The sequence below is a fragment of the Astatotilapia calliptera genome, chromosome 10 (assembly GCF_900246225.1).
Source record: "Astatotilapia calliptera chromosome 10, fAstCal1.2, whole genome shotgun sequence".
Taxonomy (NCBI): domain Eukaryota; kingdom Metazoa; phylum Chordata; class Actinopteri; order Cichliformes; family Cichlidae; genus Astatotilapia; species Astatotilapia calliptera.
In genome coordinates this window covers 11,223,497-11,241,670 of record NC_039311.1, presented here as the reverse complement: position 1 = coordinate 11,241,670, position 18,174 = coordinate 11,223,497, and the positions used below count along the sequence as shown (strand labels likewise).

Sequence of the window (18,174 nt, the reverse complement as noted above, 5' to 3'; positions counted from 1 at the left end):
TTGAGTATAAGTACTTAAGCACAAGTGCCAGGTTTTGTACAGTTTGTGTAAGTAAGCTGCTGTATTTTTTGTGCCATATGTTGTGTCGCACGACAAAACGATATCTGAGCAAAAAGCTAATGCTAGCATGCTAACATGCAGTGTAGCATGTTCCGAATAACCGCAAAACGCAAAGTATAGCTGGAGCTAAAACAGGGGACACCGTCAAACTCCTTGGATCACAGGGCGACTGCACAGGTCACATTGTGGGCAAGCAACCTGTCTCCAACAATTGTTGCAATTCGACTGCAGTCACTTTCACACAGATTAGCAAAGGTTTGCAGGTAACTGTGATCTAATTTATAAACACGGACAGACGTTGCAATCAATCCGAGTCGGTCTGAACCAATAATATTCAGGCTGTACAGTATTCGTCATATACCAGTACTGCGCATTTAAATATCACAGTTGATCAATGATTAATGCTCATTTATCAGGAAACTATGAAAAATTAGACACATTTTGATTATTTTGGGGTTAAATAAAAAGTCATCAAAGCCATCGGCAAAGCATGCAACCAGAATTTTTTTTACATTACAAGTTTCAATCAGAGGCTGTTTTAAACTCAAGATCACATTTTACTGCTTTAGAGTCAAGTCAAGTCTATTTGCAATACTATGTAAGATAGGTCCAAGACTATTAAGGATGAACCTATCAAGGAAGCTCAGAGATCTCAAACTTTACTTCTTTCTTTTTCTCGTCTCGTTTTCCTCTAGTTTTTCAACCATGCAAACATAATAATTATATACAAGAGATTTGAATAATGAAGATACTCTCCTGAATACAAAGACAGATTAAGGATTGCCACCTGAATGCTAATGTAGACAGAAATCTACTCAAGTTCTCTCCGAACGCAGGATTAAGCATCATCACTTTTTGACTCCATATCATGTTAGTATCTGACTTGGATGTATTTTACAGACAAGGACGAGTTAAAAGTCTAGTCAAAAGTCAGGACGAGGAAGGATGAAGACACAAAGAGAGAGTGAGAATCAGATAGAGAGGGGGGGATTATTGGAAGTCGATGTCCTGTCCCAGTGAGGCGTGCCTGACTGGTCGTTTTTCCAAGGTCGCCTTGATGACTTGGCTGATGGACAAATAGTTAATCTTTGCTAACGAGGTGCTTGACCATGTGGGCGAAGTGTTTGACAGGACTTTTAGTCCTCAGTTAGGACTGCCAGGTTTCAGGCCTCAGTATTTTGGCAAAACTCTCAGCTACCAATGCCAGCCATAAGCCTGTGAAGGAGGGTGAGAAGGACAGGACAGAACTGATAACACAGAAGGAAATAAAGAAGGATTAAGAGAAAGTGAGAAAATGGTCATGGTGTAGGACATGAGTCCCCATTTACATTTAAAATATATCAGATTCTTGTTTGAGCAGGTATTTGTGTTTCTATCAACCTATCAGCCATTTACTGTAGCTGAGATCCTGTTAAATACTTTGGAAAGTTAAAAAAAAAAGCTGATTGAGCAGAGAAAAGAAACAAGGGGAAAATAATAAAAGAAACAAAGAGAGTAGATAGAGGAGGCATTTGTTGCAAAGTTAAGATAGAGAAACCCCTCGGCTGACCCACCAGGTAATTAATGTACTGTAATATAAACAGCAATCAAAGGAAGTGCCTTGGGTATTGACACACCCTGATTGTTAAGGGCATATGAGACTAGTTTCATGACACATAGCAGCCATGTGAAACTACAGCAAACCAAAGACGTCATTTTAAAATCATCTAAAACAAGAAAGATGAGAAAAGAAAGAATAAAACAACTGGGACAGGTTGATTATTCCTCATCTGCAATGCATAAATTAACAGACACTTCACAGGTACATGCCACTGAAATCTGAAGAATGAACACTCACCCAGCCACTCTCAGCCCGACAGAGTCGCACAGTCTACTCATCTTATCTGCTAATGACCGTCTACAGCTCTACCCACCAAACTGAACGCAATCCCCAAAACGGCCGAAGTTACCAAGGCGCCAGCAGAGTACAGGCACGTACCGCGACAGACAACCTCTCAAACACACACACACACACACACACACACACACACACGTTCCGATCCTCTTGAGATAAGTATTCTGTACGAGGAGCAGCCTGGGGCCAGCAGTCCTTATACAGACTAAACGTGCCCAGCTTGTAAACAGACAGATACATTTTGAAGATGCTCTCTATTGTATGTTCTATATGATCGAAAGACAGTCGTATATGACTGAGTGAACACCACACTCCAGAGGCTCATCACTCAAAAAGCTCATCACAGGCATGCAAATGTTCAGAAAAGGCAAAATTCCTCAGCAAGCATGAGCACAAAAGTCCAAACGTCAGTCTGACAGCTAATTAATAACTGCCTCCACACAGTCTATCATAAGCGCCGTAAAAGCTGTAGATGTCCTAACAGATACCCGATGTCAAAAAGCGGGAAGCTCATAACATGCAGTCGTTACCGTATGTGCAGTTACAACACAGTCTGAGGACCAGAAGCACCTCCATATCCCTCTTCTCCTCTCCTCACTCTACACTCCTGCTCACTGCCTCCTTTCTCAGGCACAGAGAGAGAGAGGGAGAGAGGGAGAGCGAGAGAGAGAGAGAGCAGACTCACACATGCACCAGTTTGCCTCCCAGAGCTCACCACTGCATACACAAGAAGAAGAGGCAGGGCTGGAATCTTAAAACAGCAATCCAGCCTAGACAGAGACACACACACACACACACACACACACACGCACGCACACACACACACACACACACACACACAAACACCAACTTACCCTCCATTGAACTAGTTGTTGTACAGACTTTGGAGTCTTTAGGACCTTTTACTTTGAGGTTCTGAAAGAAATAAAAGAGTGGAATAATCAATTTAATTAATTGTGCACACTCACAGGATTGTGCTGCACTTGCTTGGCTGAGGCTGAACTAATGGAAGTACAGGATCAGTGCATCCAACTGAGACAGCTGAAAAAGACTGGGCACGGGAACTTTCACAAGTTTCCCATTAAGTAAATAATACCACCAACAAACCTCTGCGGCAGGTCCCAAAAAGCTGATTTGACTCATCTGGACGGGAGGAACGGTACATTTGTATAATGACTGAAAAGGTCAGTTTCTTGATCATTAATAGGCAAATGACCACTGATCAAAGATTTGATCATTGGCCATGAGTACCATTCACAGAGAGTTGGGGAATGGCTGCAGTCACAGCATCGTAAGATGGTGAAAGATGTACCCTTTGCTGGTGTATAAGATAACAGGGAGTGGAAAGTTGGATGCTTAAAAATGAAAGATGCCCAAGCTCCTTAAAGGATGATGAAGATGGATAATCATAGTTAGATTCTGTAAGCACTTTCCTTTACTGTAATGTCTTTGCCTCTCGATCTTTGTTGAACACACCTAACAATAAGGAACAATCTATAACTATATCCTGTGTTGACCTAAGGCGTGAAAAGCTAGCATGTAAACAAGGGGCATGAGAGGTTGTGTTACTATCAGTCACTTCTGCCACAAACATTTTCAGCTAATTAACATCACTGACACCTTCCCAGCAATCCCCAAATACACATACTCTTTTGTTCTGAACGCTCAAAATATTCTCTGCGCTTCAAGTGCGTGTAGTCGTACCGTACAGTAAACTCAGACTAGCCTGGATGTTTTTTCTGTGAATGTAACCTCTCATCGTTCTGTTACCTAATACGCTTGCTGGCTAAGTGCTGTCCCAAGCACATTTGAACACAAATACCTCTTAACTGTGTTTTCAACAACGGTTCCTCAAAATAAGACCACATTTCCCATAAACACTGCTGTTTCCTGCCAAAAAGAGGACGTTTCGACTCGCCTGGTTTGTGTCGTCATCTATTTGTTCTCCTGTTCTCTTCACTGAAGAGAATTCATATAATGGCTTAAGACCCTTGAGACCAGTGAAGGGGAGGTTTGATGGATCCGTATTATTACTGCGCCAAGTTTGATATGCTGATGTTAAAATGCAGTACATAGCAACAAAATGACATGTTTGCTATTTAAAAGTTCTCTTGTTACACGTTGTTTAAAATCATGGAGGCTGAACTCACCTCAGATATCTTCTGGAACTGGCTGTTGGCTTGGCTGCATTTCTCTGCCGTCTCCAGCGCCACCTTGTAGTTGTCCACAAAGGCCTTGTACACGCCCAGCTGGCTGGCCTGGAGGAAAGCAGAAGCAAAGACGCTCAGGAAACAACAACGAGAAGGTGTGAGGCAAACTAAGACAACGATGATGGCATTTAGTCTTCTCTCATTTTATTCAAATTGTTAAATGAACTCCGGAGACTCGGGAAGTCAACACAAGTATGTCATTGCACTGATGGCAACTAAAATAAAATTCAGCAAGCCCTACTTTGCATTCACCTTAAATGATCACTTCCAATTCAATTTAAATTCATTGAGTCAACACATATAGTCTGATCACATTCCCATAAAGCCACTTCACTAGCAGCGCTTTGCAGTCCCTCCTGATTGAGTCCCTCTCCCTCTCTATCCTCTTCTCTTTCATTAACAGCCCCTCTCTCTGCAGCACTGTATGTGCATTGTAACACAAGCTGCAGACCAGCAGTGCATGAATATGCATCCTGCTACAGCTATGCTTGAATGCCTAGGCTGAAGAGCTGACTGCATCCTATTAAAGCAATGAGATTGGATTCAGCTGAATAGAGTGCATGAGTAAGACTTTTGTCCTTAAACTCCATGTCCTCTTATTTTCATTTCCTCTCCTTCCTCTTCCCTTCGGAGTGAGAAGTAGAAAGTTGGGCTCAAAAGCAAAGACGTGAGGGAAGTGTGCGGCCTCATGCGGCATTTGAAACATGTTATAGCAACAATCGATGGAGGGAAACATCAGGACACAAATATGTGATGTGACAAAACCGTCAAACCACGTAATGTGTGACACTGACTACAAATGAGTGAAACAAATGTCACCACGCGTGGATTGTCTATTTATAACTGGAGACTATTTTATGTCAAACCAAAACTGTGGATGGAAAAGAGAAACCACGGTGTGTCATAGCTGAATTTCCAAAGATGGAGATTTGGCAGCTTGGCTGGAAAGAACAAACCAAGCAGAATGACGTTATGAGATTTCATGAGTTCAGTATGAAAGCGGTGTCAGTCACAGTCCAGACAAAACGCCCACGCTTTAGAAAACAAAAATCACAGGTCAAAGTGGCAGGACAGAAAACAACAGGTCGTGTTTGAAAGTGAACGTGGGAAGCAGAACATGAAGAAACACAGGAGAGAGACTTTTCAGCTGGTAGAAGAGCCTACGGACTATTTAAACCCACATGGACACGTTTGCCAGCTTAGAGGTGCCTTTTTTTTTTTTTTAAATTGCATGCAGCTTTGAGAGCAACACGAACCCTCAACTAAACACTGTAGTGAATGTTTTCAGAGCACTCGCCACTCTTTTAAAGCACACCAAGTGATCAGCTATAAGCAACAAAGATCAAGAGCAGCAAAAGAACCATATGTAGTGAATGAAAACTTTAATATTATATGACATCAGTAACCAAACAATATGTCTTGTTTTTTTCCAAACAATGCCAAATACGAACACACTGCTTGCAGACCTTTTTTCTTTATGTTTAAAAATCCCAACTCCACAATTAGATTGTCCATCAATATGTGCAACGTCCTCCGTTTTCTACAGTGGCCCACAGTTTCCTCTATCGCCAAGATAAAATCTTCCTTCTTCAGACAGTTGTGCACAGGTGTGTGCAGAGTACCATCAAGTCAGCCACAACACTCACACTAAAATGGTGCAACCACTTTTGAGGTTTTGCTAACACGTGACCACAAACCACATGGCATTAAGTTGGCTGCCATTTTGTGACAATCGTGGTGACACTGTAGAATCATGTGAATAAGGCACCAGCCACACAGGCCTAGAAATGGGTATTCCCCAACCAGTTGTGAGCACTTGCTAGAGGTCGATGTAGTCGCTGGGGAAATGACTGGTCTAAAGTCCTAAAGCCAACCAGCCAGTGACTCCCCCAGTCGACCACCTTTTTCTTAATTAAAGTGACTGCTTTGGTCACTGGGTTCATAGTTTGATTGGCCTTGTCCTCAAACACTGTCCAGCTACTCTCTGAGCTGCAATAAAACTGTGAAAAGTTTTGCAAACTGGAAGTAATAATAATAATAATAATAATAATAATAATGGATTGCATTTATAGAGCGCTTTTCGAGACCCTCAAAGCGCTTTACAATTCCACTATTCATTCACTCTCACATTCACACACTGGTGAAAGCAGGTACAGTTGTAGCCACAGATGCCCTGAGGGCAGACTGACAGAAGCGAGGCTGCCATATCGCGCCATCAGCCCCTCTGGCCATCACCAGTAGGCGGTAGGTGAAGTGTCTTGCCCAAGGACACAACGACCGACACTGTCCGAGCCGGGCTCGAACCAGCAACCTTTCGATTACAAGACGAACTGCCAACTCTTGAGCCACGATGGAGAAAGTTTTCCTCCAAAATAAAAGTTGCACCTTTTGAAACATGTTGGCTACGGTGCTGAGGCATTTCTTCACATTTCACTACTGCTCGGCTAGAAGTTAGCAAGTATTTGCAGACAGACATGAAAAACTAAAGGGAACTGCTTACAACCAAAGCAATTACTTGGAAGTTTTTGGTACGGCATCTTCTTTCTAACAGATTTCACCCATGGAGAGCAAATAACCTCCACAAAGCACCAACAACCAGTTGGGGAATAGACATTTTCCCCTAGAAATCAGTGTTTGTCTCATATTCAAACCTCACGTAAAAAATTCTAATTATCTAGCACTTGTATAAGTTTTGTCTACTTTCTTTAAGGTAGCCAACACTGTATTACCCTCTTCTTACTATTCTTTCCTAAACAAATTATAATAATGTCGAAATAAGTCTAAGGACAAGAAAAAAAAAACCTATGAAGGTATACTTAATGCTAATAGTATGCTAATGCTACAACTCTACAAGATGATAGAGTGTTAGCATGCTAAAGTCTACTACTGACAATGGTAAAATGGTTATCTGCCTGATCTAAAGCTGTTCTAGTGTTTACCACGTTTGCCTTCATAGTTTTATTCTATTATTCCTGACCTCAAGAGACGTTCATCCATAATTCACAAAACCTTAGTTACATTCATAACTCTCAATTAGCATGCTAGCAACAGGCAGTATAAAACTTGCATGTAGCTTCCTGGTCAGAAGAATTAAGTAAATCCAAAATTATCTTAGACTTGTTTTCTATCTGAGGATATCGCATGGTGATATCTATGGTTGAAGAAGAAAAAAAGAAAGAAGAAAAAAAAAGATTTCTGGTCCCATAGAAATTTCTGGCTTGATATCTGTAAATTTTCTGGTGAATTTAAGGACTCAGTCACTCATTTTAAGTCATGCTGAAAGAAAGAAATACACCATCAAGTAATATTATAAGTAATAAATATGATAAATAACTCAAGTCTGAATTGAAAATCTTGGTCGTACCATGTTTTAAAATAGAAGAATACTTGTGGTATGAAAACGCACGCTCATTGGCTAACGAGTTATCAATCACACGTCATTAGCATGTGGTTTCACAGTTAAACTTGCACTTTGTTACACCCAGTTTTTTTTGCAGCCAAGAAAGTGATGGCAGAAACACTAACTTGAGGTTTTACAAATTGGGACTTTAAAAACATCAGGTGAAACCATGTTAGACAGGTACATCTTTGATATTGTCTGAGGTGTTAAACACGAGGGTGAACGCCCAACATAATGGGGAAACTAGCTTTGCTAGTATTTTTTCAGGTTTGCTCAAATTTCGATTAGGCTTAATTTAAATTCTCTAAAGCTATTACAACTGAGCCTGGCTGCAATATTTAATGCCTGTGCTGAATTTGAGTAAGCTTCAGTTGCTGTGAAAATAACCAGCTACTAAAATCCATCAGCAAATATATGATTAAAAACATTATTATGTGGCTGCACTATACATAGTTAATAGTGACTACTGTGTAAAAGATGGAGTTGTGGTACTGTTTTTATCAGCGCCACATCCACAGTAAATTGAACCTCTCCTACTTTGTGCCTCTAGAGCGACTAGGACTATAATAATTCGCTCAGACAAATGCATCCCTTGCAGACACAGGCTATAGCTAAGCCTTTCTCTCATCTGAGAAAAGTGAAAAACAAACTTGGACCTGAAGCAGGTCTTTATCCCCGTCTCGGCCTGTTTTCTGTAACCCTGCCTGTCCTTGTTGCTCCAGTGGCACCCATACTGCTGACGAGGAGCAGCAGGGAGCAGACCAGCTAATTAAACTGCCATCTGCACTCTCACACAGCCACTCTGACTAATGTTTTGCTGAAACACGACATATTCATGTACGCACAAATACACACCACAGATGGGAGCTGATGACTACACTAATAGGTGCCGCTTAGCGCTGGCCGTCCACAGTGAGGAGGGGTCTGTTGAATAGAAGTACTTAAACTCATAGGAGTTTAAACAACTGTATCAAAACTGTGCTCATTTTCTCTCCTGTTAAATCTTTCACTAACACCAACATACTTCATCTCTGAATATTCATCATTTCCTCTTATTAATTAAAGTGCTTCATCAAATGTTTTAATCATAAAGATAAACATCAAGCTGTTAATGAAATATTATTATTAATATCCAAGCTTTAAAAATGTCCTATACATGGGTGAAGTAAAAACTCTTAAAGTCTATTTAACATTTTCTTCATCACAAACAAACGCTGAGTTTCACACGTCTGACTAAGTCATGGTGAATAACAGTTGCTTACATCAAAAAGTACCTGAAAACCAAAACTGAAAATGAGATCTACTCCCTAAAGAGCTGTGTTTTTAATTAGAATGACCTTACCAGGTTCCTCAAAATGACACCATGAAAACATAAGGAAAATGACGTTCTCACTTCTGTGGTGTGAAACCAAAGGGGCTGGTATGTGAACACATACATTCAACAGTGTGATAAACGCATATATATACACTGATCAAGAACGTTAAAGGAACTCTTAAATCACACATCAGATCTTAATGAATTAACCTCTTTTTAGTAGATGCACCGATGGTATAAATTTAAAAATCCTAGGTGATTTTCTGAAAAGTTGACCTCTGACATTAAGATTAAGGTCACCGGGATTCAAACTTGACCAAGATTTTTAGCAGCTGCATACATGGTACCACTTTTAAAACCTTATGTCACATCTTTGTTTTCAATAGATTTTCAGAAAACTTGACCTCTGATGCTGATACGTAATGACTGATCGCAGTCTAAAATAAGGCTGTATTACAGTAACAGGACTAAAAAGCAGGCTCCAGTATATACTTGGTTTTGTTGACTTCTTGTGTCCAAGGCTCCCAGCCTTAGAGCAAAGCCCTGTTGTTACCAGCAGCTAAAATAAACTTAAAGCTTTCTGCTCCCGCTTTTCTAAAGACAGTTGGTGCTCTCGCAGAGTTTCCAGTCAAGGAAAATTACAAACCACAGTGTTACCACCTGTCTGTACACTCACAATGAAGGATCGGTACAAACTGTGCAGGTGTATATTTCAATGATACCAGCCACTCCACAGCTTGTGTTCCCAAAACATTAAAACTGGTCCACCCAACTAAATAATTACTGACGAGTGCCTCAGCCTTTTCACACCTTATATACAGATTAATTTTATTCCACCAAGAAAACATTGTCCAGCATACGTACATACGCGGCGTTATGCGTCTCTTCAAATCACATTATCCACTGCAAATCTGACATTACACCGCTCTAACCAACTTAGTGACGAGCCGAGGCCTGGAAACCGTCTAATTCCACACACAGGCACATTTACATGCACGTTACAGTGCCGCTGTTCCATTATGTACTGAAAGCACCTGTTTAATCCACTGCAAGTATGACAGCGTGATAGTTCAGAAGCTGCAACTTTTCTGCTAATATGCCCAGGCCACAGTCGCGGGGGCACGCGTCAGTCACTTACGCACACTGAGTCTAATTAAGACAAGTGATTCACAAAGTACAAACAGTGAGAAGCCTGACAATTCTCCGTTTAACAGCCATTTACATGTACCCTGCAAATGACGGAGAGCGAAATAAAAGATCCGCACACTGTCATTTGTGTCACCCACATCAGACTCACCAGCTTCTGGAACAAATGTCCCACGGTGACCTTCTCGTCCCACTGCTGGATGCTGGGTAGGAGGGCGTCGTAGAACTCTTTGTGGATCTCGAAGATGTCCTGGATTTTGTAGAAGATGGTCTCTACCTGCTGGATGGTCAGGACAGGCTGAGAGGTTGTGGCTGTTGCTTTCAGGGGTCGCATGGGCTGGAGAGACAGGAGACTCAGGTAATAAGGGGGGCTGCCAAAACTCTAGCCTAAATTAGTCATATATAAAGTATGAGATTGATGAACACAGAAAATGTGTTAAAATCATCCCTAACATCTGATCAGGCCAACAAAAAGGACCTATTAGGACCAGTGCCAGAAAGGGAACGTCTAAATGCGTCACTCTGTGATAAGTATGTAATCTGAGCCTCTTTTCATCTGGGTGACAGTCTTCTCCTTTGTGTTGTTTGTACTCGGGCAGATTGCAGGCCAACTCAGTTAATCACAGTGATGTGTAGACTGGTCATGTTGGGCGTGCGTGGGGACGATGGCTCTGAATTACAGTGCAAACAGAAAGGCTTTTTACGTCAGCTCTCTAGGGCTAATCATGAGTCACCCTCCTACTGTATTAAAGCACATGAGACAGGTTGGATTATTTTTAAAAGCACCGACAATCAATATGTCTGTCCTAGTCTATGTAAGACGGCAAAAGCAGTCGGCTGAAAATTCCTCATTAGATTTAACCAGAAAGTATTTGGAGACTAGTGGTCCTAAATTTCATCTCCTTGGTGGAAAATAATAGTCATCATATATCAAATCAGCTGGAGCAGCTGAGGTGATGTTTAAACATTTTTAATGAACCCATGTTTATATCAAGAAAATAGGAAAGAGAGACTCTCTTGTGATCTACTTCCCAGTAAGTGTAAATGAACCAACACAGTACAGGAAGATAATTACTTCCTAGACTGTTCCAAATTTATCACCATAATCATCCACATTGATTGGGATCGTCTTGTTACTTGGTTGTCTTACAAAAACAAACAAATAAATAAAATCATTACATTTACAAACTCTACCAAATATTCTTAGAGTAAAAAAAAGAAAAATCCAGTCAAGAAGTTCAGAATAATGTTATTGTTTCAAATACCCTGAAGACGTGGAATATGATTATGATACATTTCCAGATAAAGAAACATTTCTCTCAGAATGTGAAGAGCCAGTGTATGAAACCTGGCAGCAGGGGGGATCGGACCAGCTTATTAAACTGTCTGATGTTGAAAGAATCCAGTATTTTGAAACACCGGGTTTCCAGGGATGCAGCCAGAGAGTAAGGTGTGACTATTCTGTTTGGAGCAAGTGTATTATTCTGCTGAAAGACATGGGAAAAAAAGACATAAAAACAAACGGCCCCAGTGCCTGTTTTAGACCGCCTCTGAATGACTGAGGAAGTGGAGGAGGAGAGGAACAAACTTTTTATTGGTGGATCTGCGAGATGAGTCGTTGTGTTGTCACCAAGAGCTCAAAGGGAAGGAACTGAGAGCCTGACCAGATTTCAGCAAGTGTTAGTGCAATCATTTGTTCTTACTGACTAATTGAAGCGTGCGTGCGTGCGTGCGTGTGTGTGGAGGGGGGGAGGGTCTTGCCCTGGTGAATTTCCACAATAATTGTTGTGCGCATTTGTAGATCTTAATTTAGCATCTATCTGACTATATATTGGCCAAAGTAGAACATGCGGCCGGATCAGCAGGTTGTGAGACATAGCGACTTAGCATGAGGAAGTGTGGTTGGTTAGCGTTGCATTAAAGTGCAGCATCTGTGGTCCTGCTTTAAGTGTGGCCATCGACCACTAATAGTGTTCTGATAGTCTCACAGCTCACACCAATGCCTACAGCAGCAGCAGCACTCCAATGTTCACGTGGTTATATGAGCCTTGTTACATTGTTTCTGTTACTTGTCTGTCTTTGTCTGAGTGTCTCACCAGTAGCAGGGCCTCCAGCTGGTTAATGTAGATCTCCTCGCTGGCCAGGAATCCAGACAGCACCAGTCTCTTCATCTCCAGTCCTTTCTCGATGTCTCCCTGCAGGATAAAACAGACCTGGCTGTAATATGCTTTTATTCGCTTACATACACATATAGAACACATACATTCACCAAAAATCCTGTTATCGAGACTCGTTTCTGACTAACGGCACATGAAAGCACCCTGACTCTATTTCCTGCAATGGTGCCAGTGGAACAGTCACATCAGGTAAACACAAGATTGATACAAACAGTCGTAAGCATAAAAGAATGCGCAACCTATTAGAAATCTTATGAAAACATCTAAGTACCTCATTTCCTCTGTAAAACTACTTGTGATGACTCCAGGCAACTGTTGCATTTTGACGTCAACGTCGGGGAAGTCAACATCCTATTGATGTCTGAGAAACACAGACCAAGGCACACTCATAGTGTACTGTTTACATTTTGTGGGAACTCATAATTAGAGCAAAATTACCAGGTTTCAAAAGAGGGACTTCCAACATGATCACAGAAGACTTCATCTTTCTTCACATTATTCTCACTTTTGGCCGTTCCTTCGTCATAAAGGACTGCCCTGTTCCACATTTTATGATTTGGCCAGTGGGAATCGTATAGTTACTCCTGATACTAATGCAATACACAACAATGGCATAGTGATACAGTGACTCTGTGGTAGATGATACTTGCGTGACAATCAAAATGTCACAATATCTGTGTAGGTGAAGTAAAAATATTTGAAAAGGAATTATGGTTTTGTATACTGGACTGTGGAGTGCACAGGTGTATCAAACAGAAAAATGTTTCAAAGTTTCACTTTCGAATTGCTTTAATTCAGCAGCGTTCGCCAGTAATGGTCGGAACACGTACTATGAGAAAGAAGGGGGGGGGGGGGTGTTCATGAGTTTCATATGGTTAGCCAGCAGCATAACAACAGCAGTGGTTTTAGTGACGCCAGACTCGCAAAAGTATGCGACAAGTTTGATTAGCGTATGGACATATGCTCTGTTTTGTATGTTAATTTCATATTCAGCCATCCATCCAGCAATTCTCTTCCACTAAGACAAATTAGGGTAGCCCATGCGGGGGGGCTGAAGCCTATCCCAGCTAACACAGGGCGAGAGGCAGGGTACACCCTGGACAGGTTGCCAGTCTGTCACTGGACTGTCACAGAGGCAGACAACTGTTCACACTCACACAGAATCATTCATTTAGAAGCAACAATTAAGATAAATCCATTCACTTTAAAAATATGTTTTTTAAAGATATTTTTCTTTACTTTTAAGTTATCTAAGGTATATTGCATTGTATCTTATCTTAATAACCTTTTAGTAGCATATCACCCCATTAGAGCACGTCGCTCTCGCACTGCAGGCTTACTTGTTGTTCCTAGAGTATTTAAAAGTAGAATGGGAGGGAGAGCCTTCAGTTTTCAGGCCCCTCTTCTGTGGAACCAGCTTCCAGTTTGGATTTTGGAGACAGACACTATCTCTACTTTCAAGATTAGGCTTAAAACTTTCCTTTTTGCTAAAGCATATAGTCAGGGCTGGATCAGGTGACCCTGAATCCTGCCTTAGTTACGATGCAATAGGTGTAGACTGCTGGGGGACTCCCATGATGCATTGAGTTTTTCCGTTTCAGTCACCTTTCTCACTCAACATGTGTTAATAGACCTCTCTGCTGAATCACACTTGTTATTAATCTCTCGCTTTCTTCCACAGCATGTCCTTCATCCTGTCTTTCTTCTCTCACCCCAACAGGTCGCAGCAGATGGCCGCACCTCCATGAGCCTGGTTCTTCTGGAGGTTTCTTCCTGTTAAAAGGGAGTTTTTCCTTCCCACTGTCGCCAAAGTGCTTGCTCACAGAGGGGTCATATGATTGTTGGGTTTCTTCTCTGTATGTATTATTGTAGGGTCTACCTTACAATATAAAGCGCCTTGAGGCGACTGTTGTTGTAATTTGGCGCTATATAAATAAAATTGAATTGAATTGTGTTGCATACCTTATCAGTGTAGCTGGTTAGGTATACTGCTGTATTGACATTTTTCCCTTACTGAAGAGATAAATACCGATAAACTCCAGAAATTGGCATTTAAATACGACATGTGTGCCTTAAAGAAGGCCAAAGAACAGCTGTGAGAGCAGAGATTAATTATTAATTCCACCAACTCCTTACAATGATATCAGCACTCCAGGACTGCCCAGATGAGGAAGGAGGCATGACCTCATCATTTAACCCAATCATGGCTGACATGCACATTCCAACACTGATGTTATCCCTAAGGTAGGAAATTATACTGCACATCAAGGTTCAGTATTTACCGTATGTGTTATAGTATATGCCGTTTACACGTGCTGCTTTATTACGAATGCTGAAGACTATAAAGATAACAAACACTTGCGATGTGATGACTGCAAAGGGCCTATTTTGAGGCCTGTCACACATTGGCAGTTTTTCCTCAGCTAACCGTGACAGTGTAAAGTAAATCAGTCCGAGAGGCAGGGATGATTTCTATTGATCATTTTCTGTTGGTTAAATAAACTGTCAGGGAAGTCCTTACCGACACTTACTTGCATTTACGTTAATATGAGAGATTAATGCAGCACGTGGCCAGAAATCTGTTTAGTTTAATCCTCTGAGCCTTTCTCTTTGCTCGTATTCTTTTAAAAGAACCTAAAGCTCAAAACTAAAGCCAGAAATGAGACACACTTGAAACTAAGAGAAAAATCTTTGATGTGATGTGAATTACTGCTGGTCAATATTTATTTTAAACACCGAGAGTGTCTCCAGTCACTGCGTTCTTATTAAAATGATATCTCAGAATAGCTGAGGTCTAAAATATGACATCATAACCTACAAAAGGTGTCCTGTCCTTTTGACTAACCAAAACGTTGCAGAAATATTCAGTTCATTTTTTTAAGTAACAAATAAGTGATAACTCAACGGAAAAAAAAAAAAGGACAGGAAAAAGGAATATTTTCCCTCTGCTGTGTACAAAGAGCTACTGTGTGGCGAGAGGGCAAGACGAGGAATCCATGAGGTGATTTTTTTTTTCCCACAGCAACCTGCTCTGTGAGTCACAACTAGGCTTTTCACACAGACAAACACTGCGTGCTTTCCTGCGTTGCCCTTTGCCCTCTGATAAAAGAGCTGATATCTTGAATGGGCAGAGAAAGTTTAAAGTAGCTCTGCTTTTTTATCAGTTCATCTGCAGGGAGGAGTACACACAGAGGCGCACAAACACAGAAGTTAGCATGAGAAACAGAAAGCGGCCGGCTTTAAAAAGCAGCAGCACCGTGCACAGACATGCGCTGCAGAGTCACTGCCTCATCGGGCCATGCTGACACACCAATGGCTGTCACTCTCACACTCTTACACACACACACACACTTTTGCAGCACAGATGGCTCTGAGAAGAAGCACACGTCACGCCACAAACACACCAATACACTGACTGGGATTTTCCATTTTGAAAGGCAGTATTGCAAAAGTGTGTACGCATGTGTATGTTCGTGTGTGTGTTTGTATGTGTGTCTGCGCGCGCTCTTTTTCCTCTGCATCCAGCTCCTCTCCAGCTCATGCCTCACCTTGAACTGCCTATGTGTCGTAGTGATGGGCTCCAGCTCCCCATCTCCATATTCAGACTCCTCCTCCTCCTCCTCCAGAACCCTGTCCAAATAGCACAGCACCTCCTCCTCTTCGTCCTCCATGGTTCTGTCTTTCCTTTCCTTTCTTTCACCTCCTTCTCTCCTCTTTTCTGCCTCCTATCTCCTTCTACGGGGCCTGCCTGGACACATCAGTGTTTTCCCTTTAGATCAAGTCGTCTGGACACCGAAAGACAGAAAGAGAGAGGACCCCGCCTACTCAACCCCACCCCCTTCCTCTGCTGGGCTTCCTGGTGTTTGTGTGTGCTCTATATATGTGTGTGTGTGTGTCTGTCTTTGTGTGTGTGTGGCCACTGTTCCACCTCAGTCGATGAGGTCTGCCCTCCCTCTACAGCCGCCCCTCCCCTCCCCACAAATGCTATCCAGCCACTTCCTTGATGGCTACAGTCTCTTTCTGTTAGGGCTACGCTGGGAAAGTCAGTCTTCTCTTGTCCCTTATTTCTTTCTTCCGTTCTCTTCGGGGCAAAAAGCCACTTCCTCATCACACAAACAGTCTCGCTCTCTCACTCTCATCAGCGCACGCTACAGGGTTGATTTCTCTCCCTTTCTTTCTGTCCATTGTCTCTTTATTGATCTGCTGAAAGCCTTGGACGTTGAGCCAGGGCCAGCTAATGTGCTGCAAGCAAGGCTGATTCCAATTACAGGTCACATAGATCGCTGGGCACACAGTTATAGCAGCTTCAAAGGCAAAGCACAGAAATGATACACTAAAAAAAGAAGGAAAAAAAACGTGTGCAGCAAGACAAAGACAGAAAATCAATAACTGTGGTTACTGGAAATAAAATGAAACCAAAAATATAAGTAATCTGCACGCAAACATCCAAGTTTAAGTTGCTGCATATTTATGAATGAATACAATTCACTTCCCATGCCCTTTCACCCCGTTCCTGACCTTGACTTGTCATTTTAGAGGAAGGGACACCCCCAACTGCTCTATGAACCTCCTCCTTAATGTATATTTGTATTTATTTCGAGGTCAAAGCACAATCTGTCCTGATCTTGTCTTCTGAAGGAAAAGTATGATTTTAGAGCGTAATACAAAAAAAAAATAAAACAAAAAAAATATTTAAGTTCAGTATTTAACTTTAGTCGTGTTGAACACATGGAGCCGTCAGCCCTCTCACTTTAGCAGATGAAAGGTCTCTGCAAACTCAGCGGAAAGAGAACACGGCTGCACAGCGGTGTGTGATAAGAGCCACAAAATCTTTTAGCAGCAGCAGCATCACAAGTGACTTCTTAACAAGTAAGCTTTCACAGCAGCTCCTCAAATTCATTCAGGTGCTGAAAAGTGTAAATACACAGATGTGAAATAAAAAATGTTTTAAAGATGGCTGCAGACACTCCTGACCTCCACTGTGCATATAAACAATGATTTCAATTTGGATTCATCACTCAAAACGACCTGTTGTTATTGATTTGTTCTTGCGTAATGTGGCATAAATTAAACCATCCTTAATTTCCCTTCCTTAACAACAGCTTGTCGACATCCTCCATTACTTCTGATGAGGCTTCAATAAACAGTAGATGGATCAACTGAAGGACTGCATTCATCTCTCAGGTCCTGTGTCAGGCCTTTGCCACTGCTTGATTTTTTCCTGTTTCTTAAGAACATGACTTTCAGTTACTGTTTCTCTCCTACAAATATAGTTTTAGGTCTGCCACGTCTTCTTTGTTCCGCCGCTTGTCAAGTTTCCTCAATTTTATTTTAGGGACACTGCAAACTATGCTGCCTTTGCCAATTTCACAGATTCAACTAAAGAAATGGGAACAATTGATGTGTTTCTGCCACAGGCTATTAAGTAAAGATACAATTTAAACCTGGCTCTTTGTCACTACTAACTCATTCGGTGAATAAGTGTTGTATTTATGCTTGAATGATTCACAAGTTAAAAAAACCCGTCAAGAAGCAAGCAATGGAGAAAAACATAAGGAAACAAGGATTGCTCAAGAATTTTGCACATCACCATAGAAAAACGAATTAAGTCCTCTGATTATTATTATTATTATTAATAATAATAATAAGCTGATCATAACTCATCACTGAAAAGCTACTTTATACAAAACTTTAACATACAACTGTACACAGAAAACAGCTGAGCTTGTCTACGCTGAGTAATCTCATCCTAGCAGAGACGATGATCAGGGAAGAACTAAAAAGAAAACAACAGTATCTTACTGAGGATCCTCTGTGGCTGAAATCATTAATGTACCAGCACTATGAACAATTCATTTCCTATTTCTTATATTTTAAACACTCAAACCATTTTTCTGTTCTTATCCCAGCTAGCCACTAGATGGAGACACATCTTCATTTACATGAGCTGCCCTAGCTCAGAGTCACTCACA

General features: G+C 41.4%; 1 protein-coding gene across 4 annotated transcripts in view; it reads right to left on the bottom strand.

Annotated features, from left to right (window-relative positions):
• The window catches only part of abr (ABR activator of RhoGEF and GTPase), a 119,128-nt gene that overhangs the window by 51,778 nt on the left and 49,176 nt on the right, over positions 1–18,174 (bottom strand). For 3 of the 4 annotated variants that reach the window (XM_026182397.1, XM_026182398.1, XM_026182399.1), the window contains exons 3-6: positions 12,122–12,220; positions 10,177–10,362; positions 4,105–4,212; positions 2,809–2,869 (exon numbers count right to left, since the gene is read on the bottom strand). In XM_026182397.1, coding sequence (XP_026038182.1) covers positions 2,809–2,869; positions 4,105–4,212; positions 10,177–10,362; positions 12,122–12,220 — 454 coding nt within the window. Of the gene's footprint in view, positions 1–2,484; positions 2,546–2,808; positions 2,870–4,104; positions 4,213–10,176; positions 10,363–12,121; positions 12,221–18,174 lie in introns of those variants that run through there. The other variant, XM_026182400.1, reaches the window with a different exon arrangement.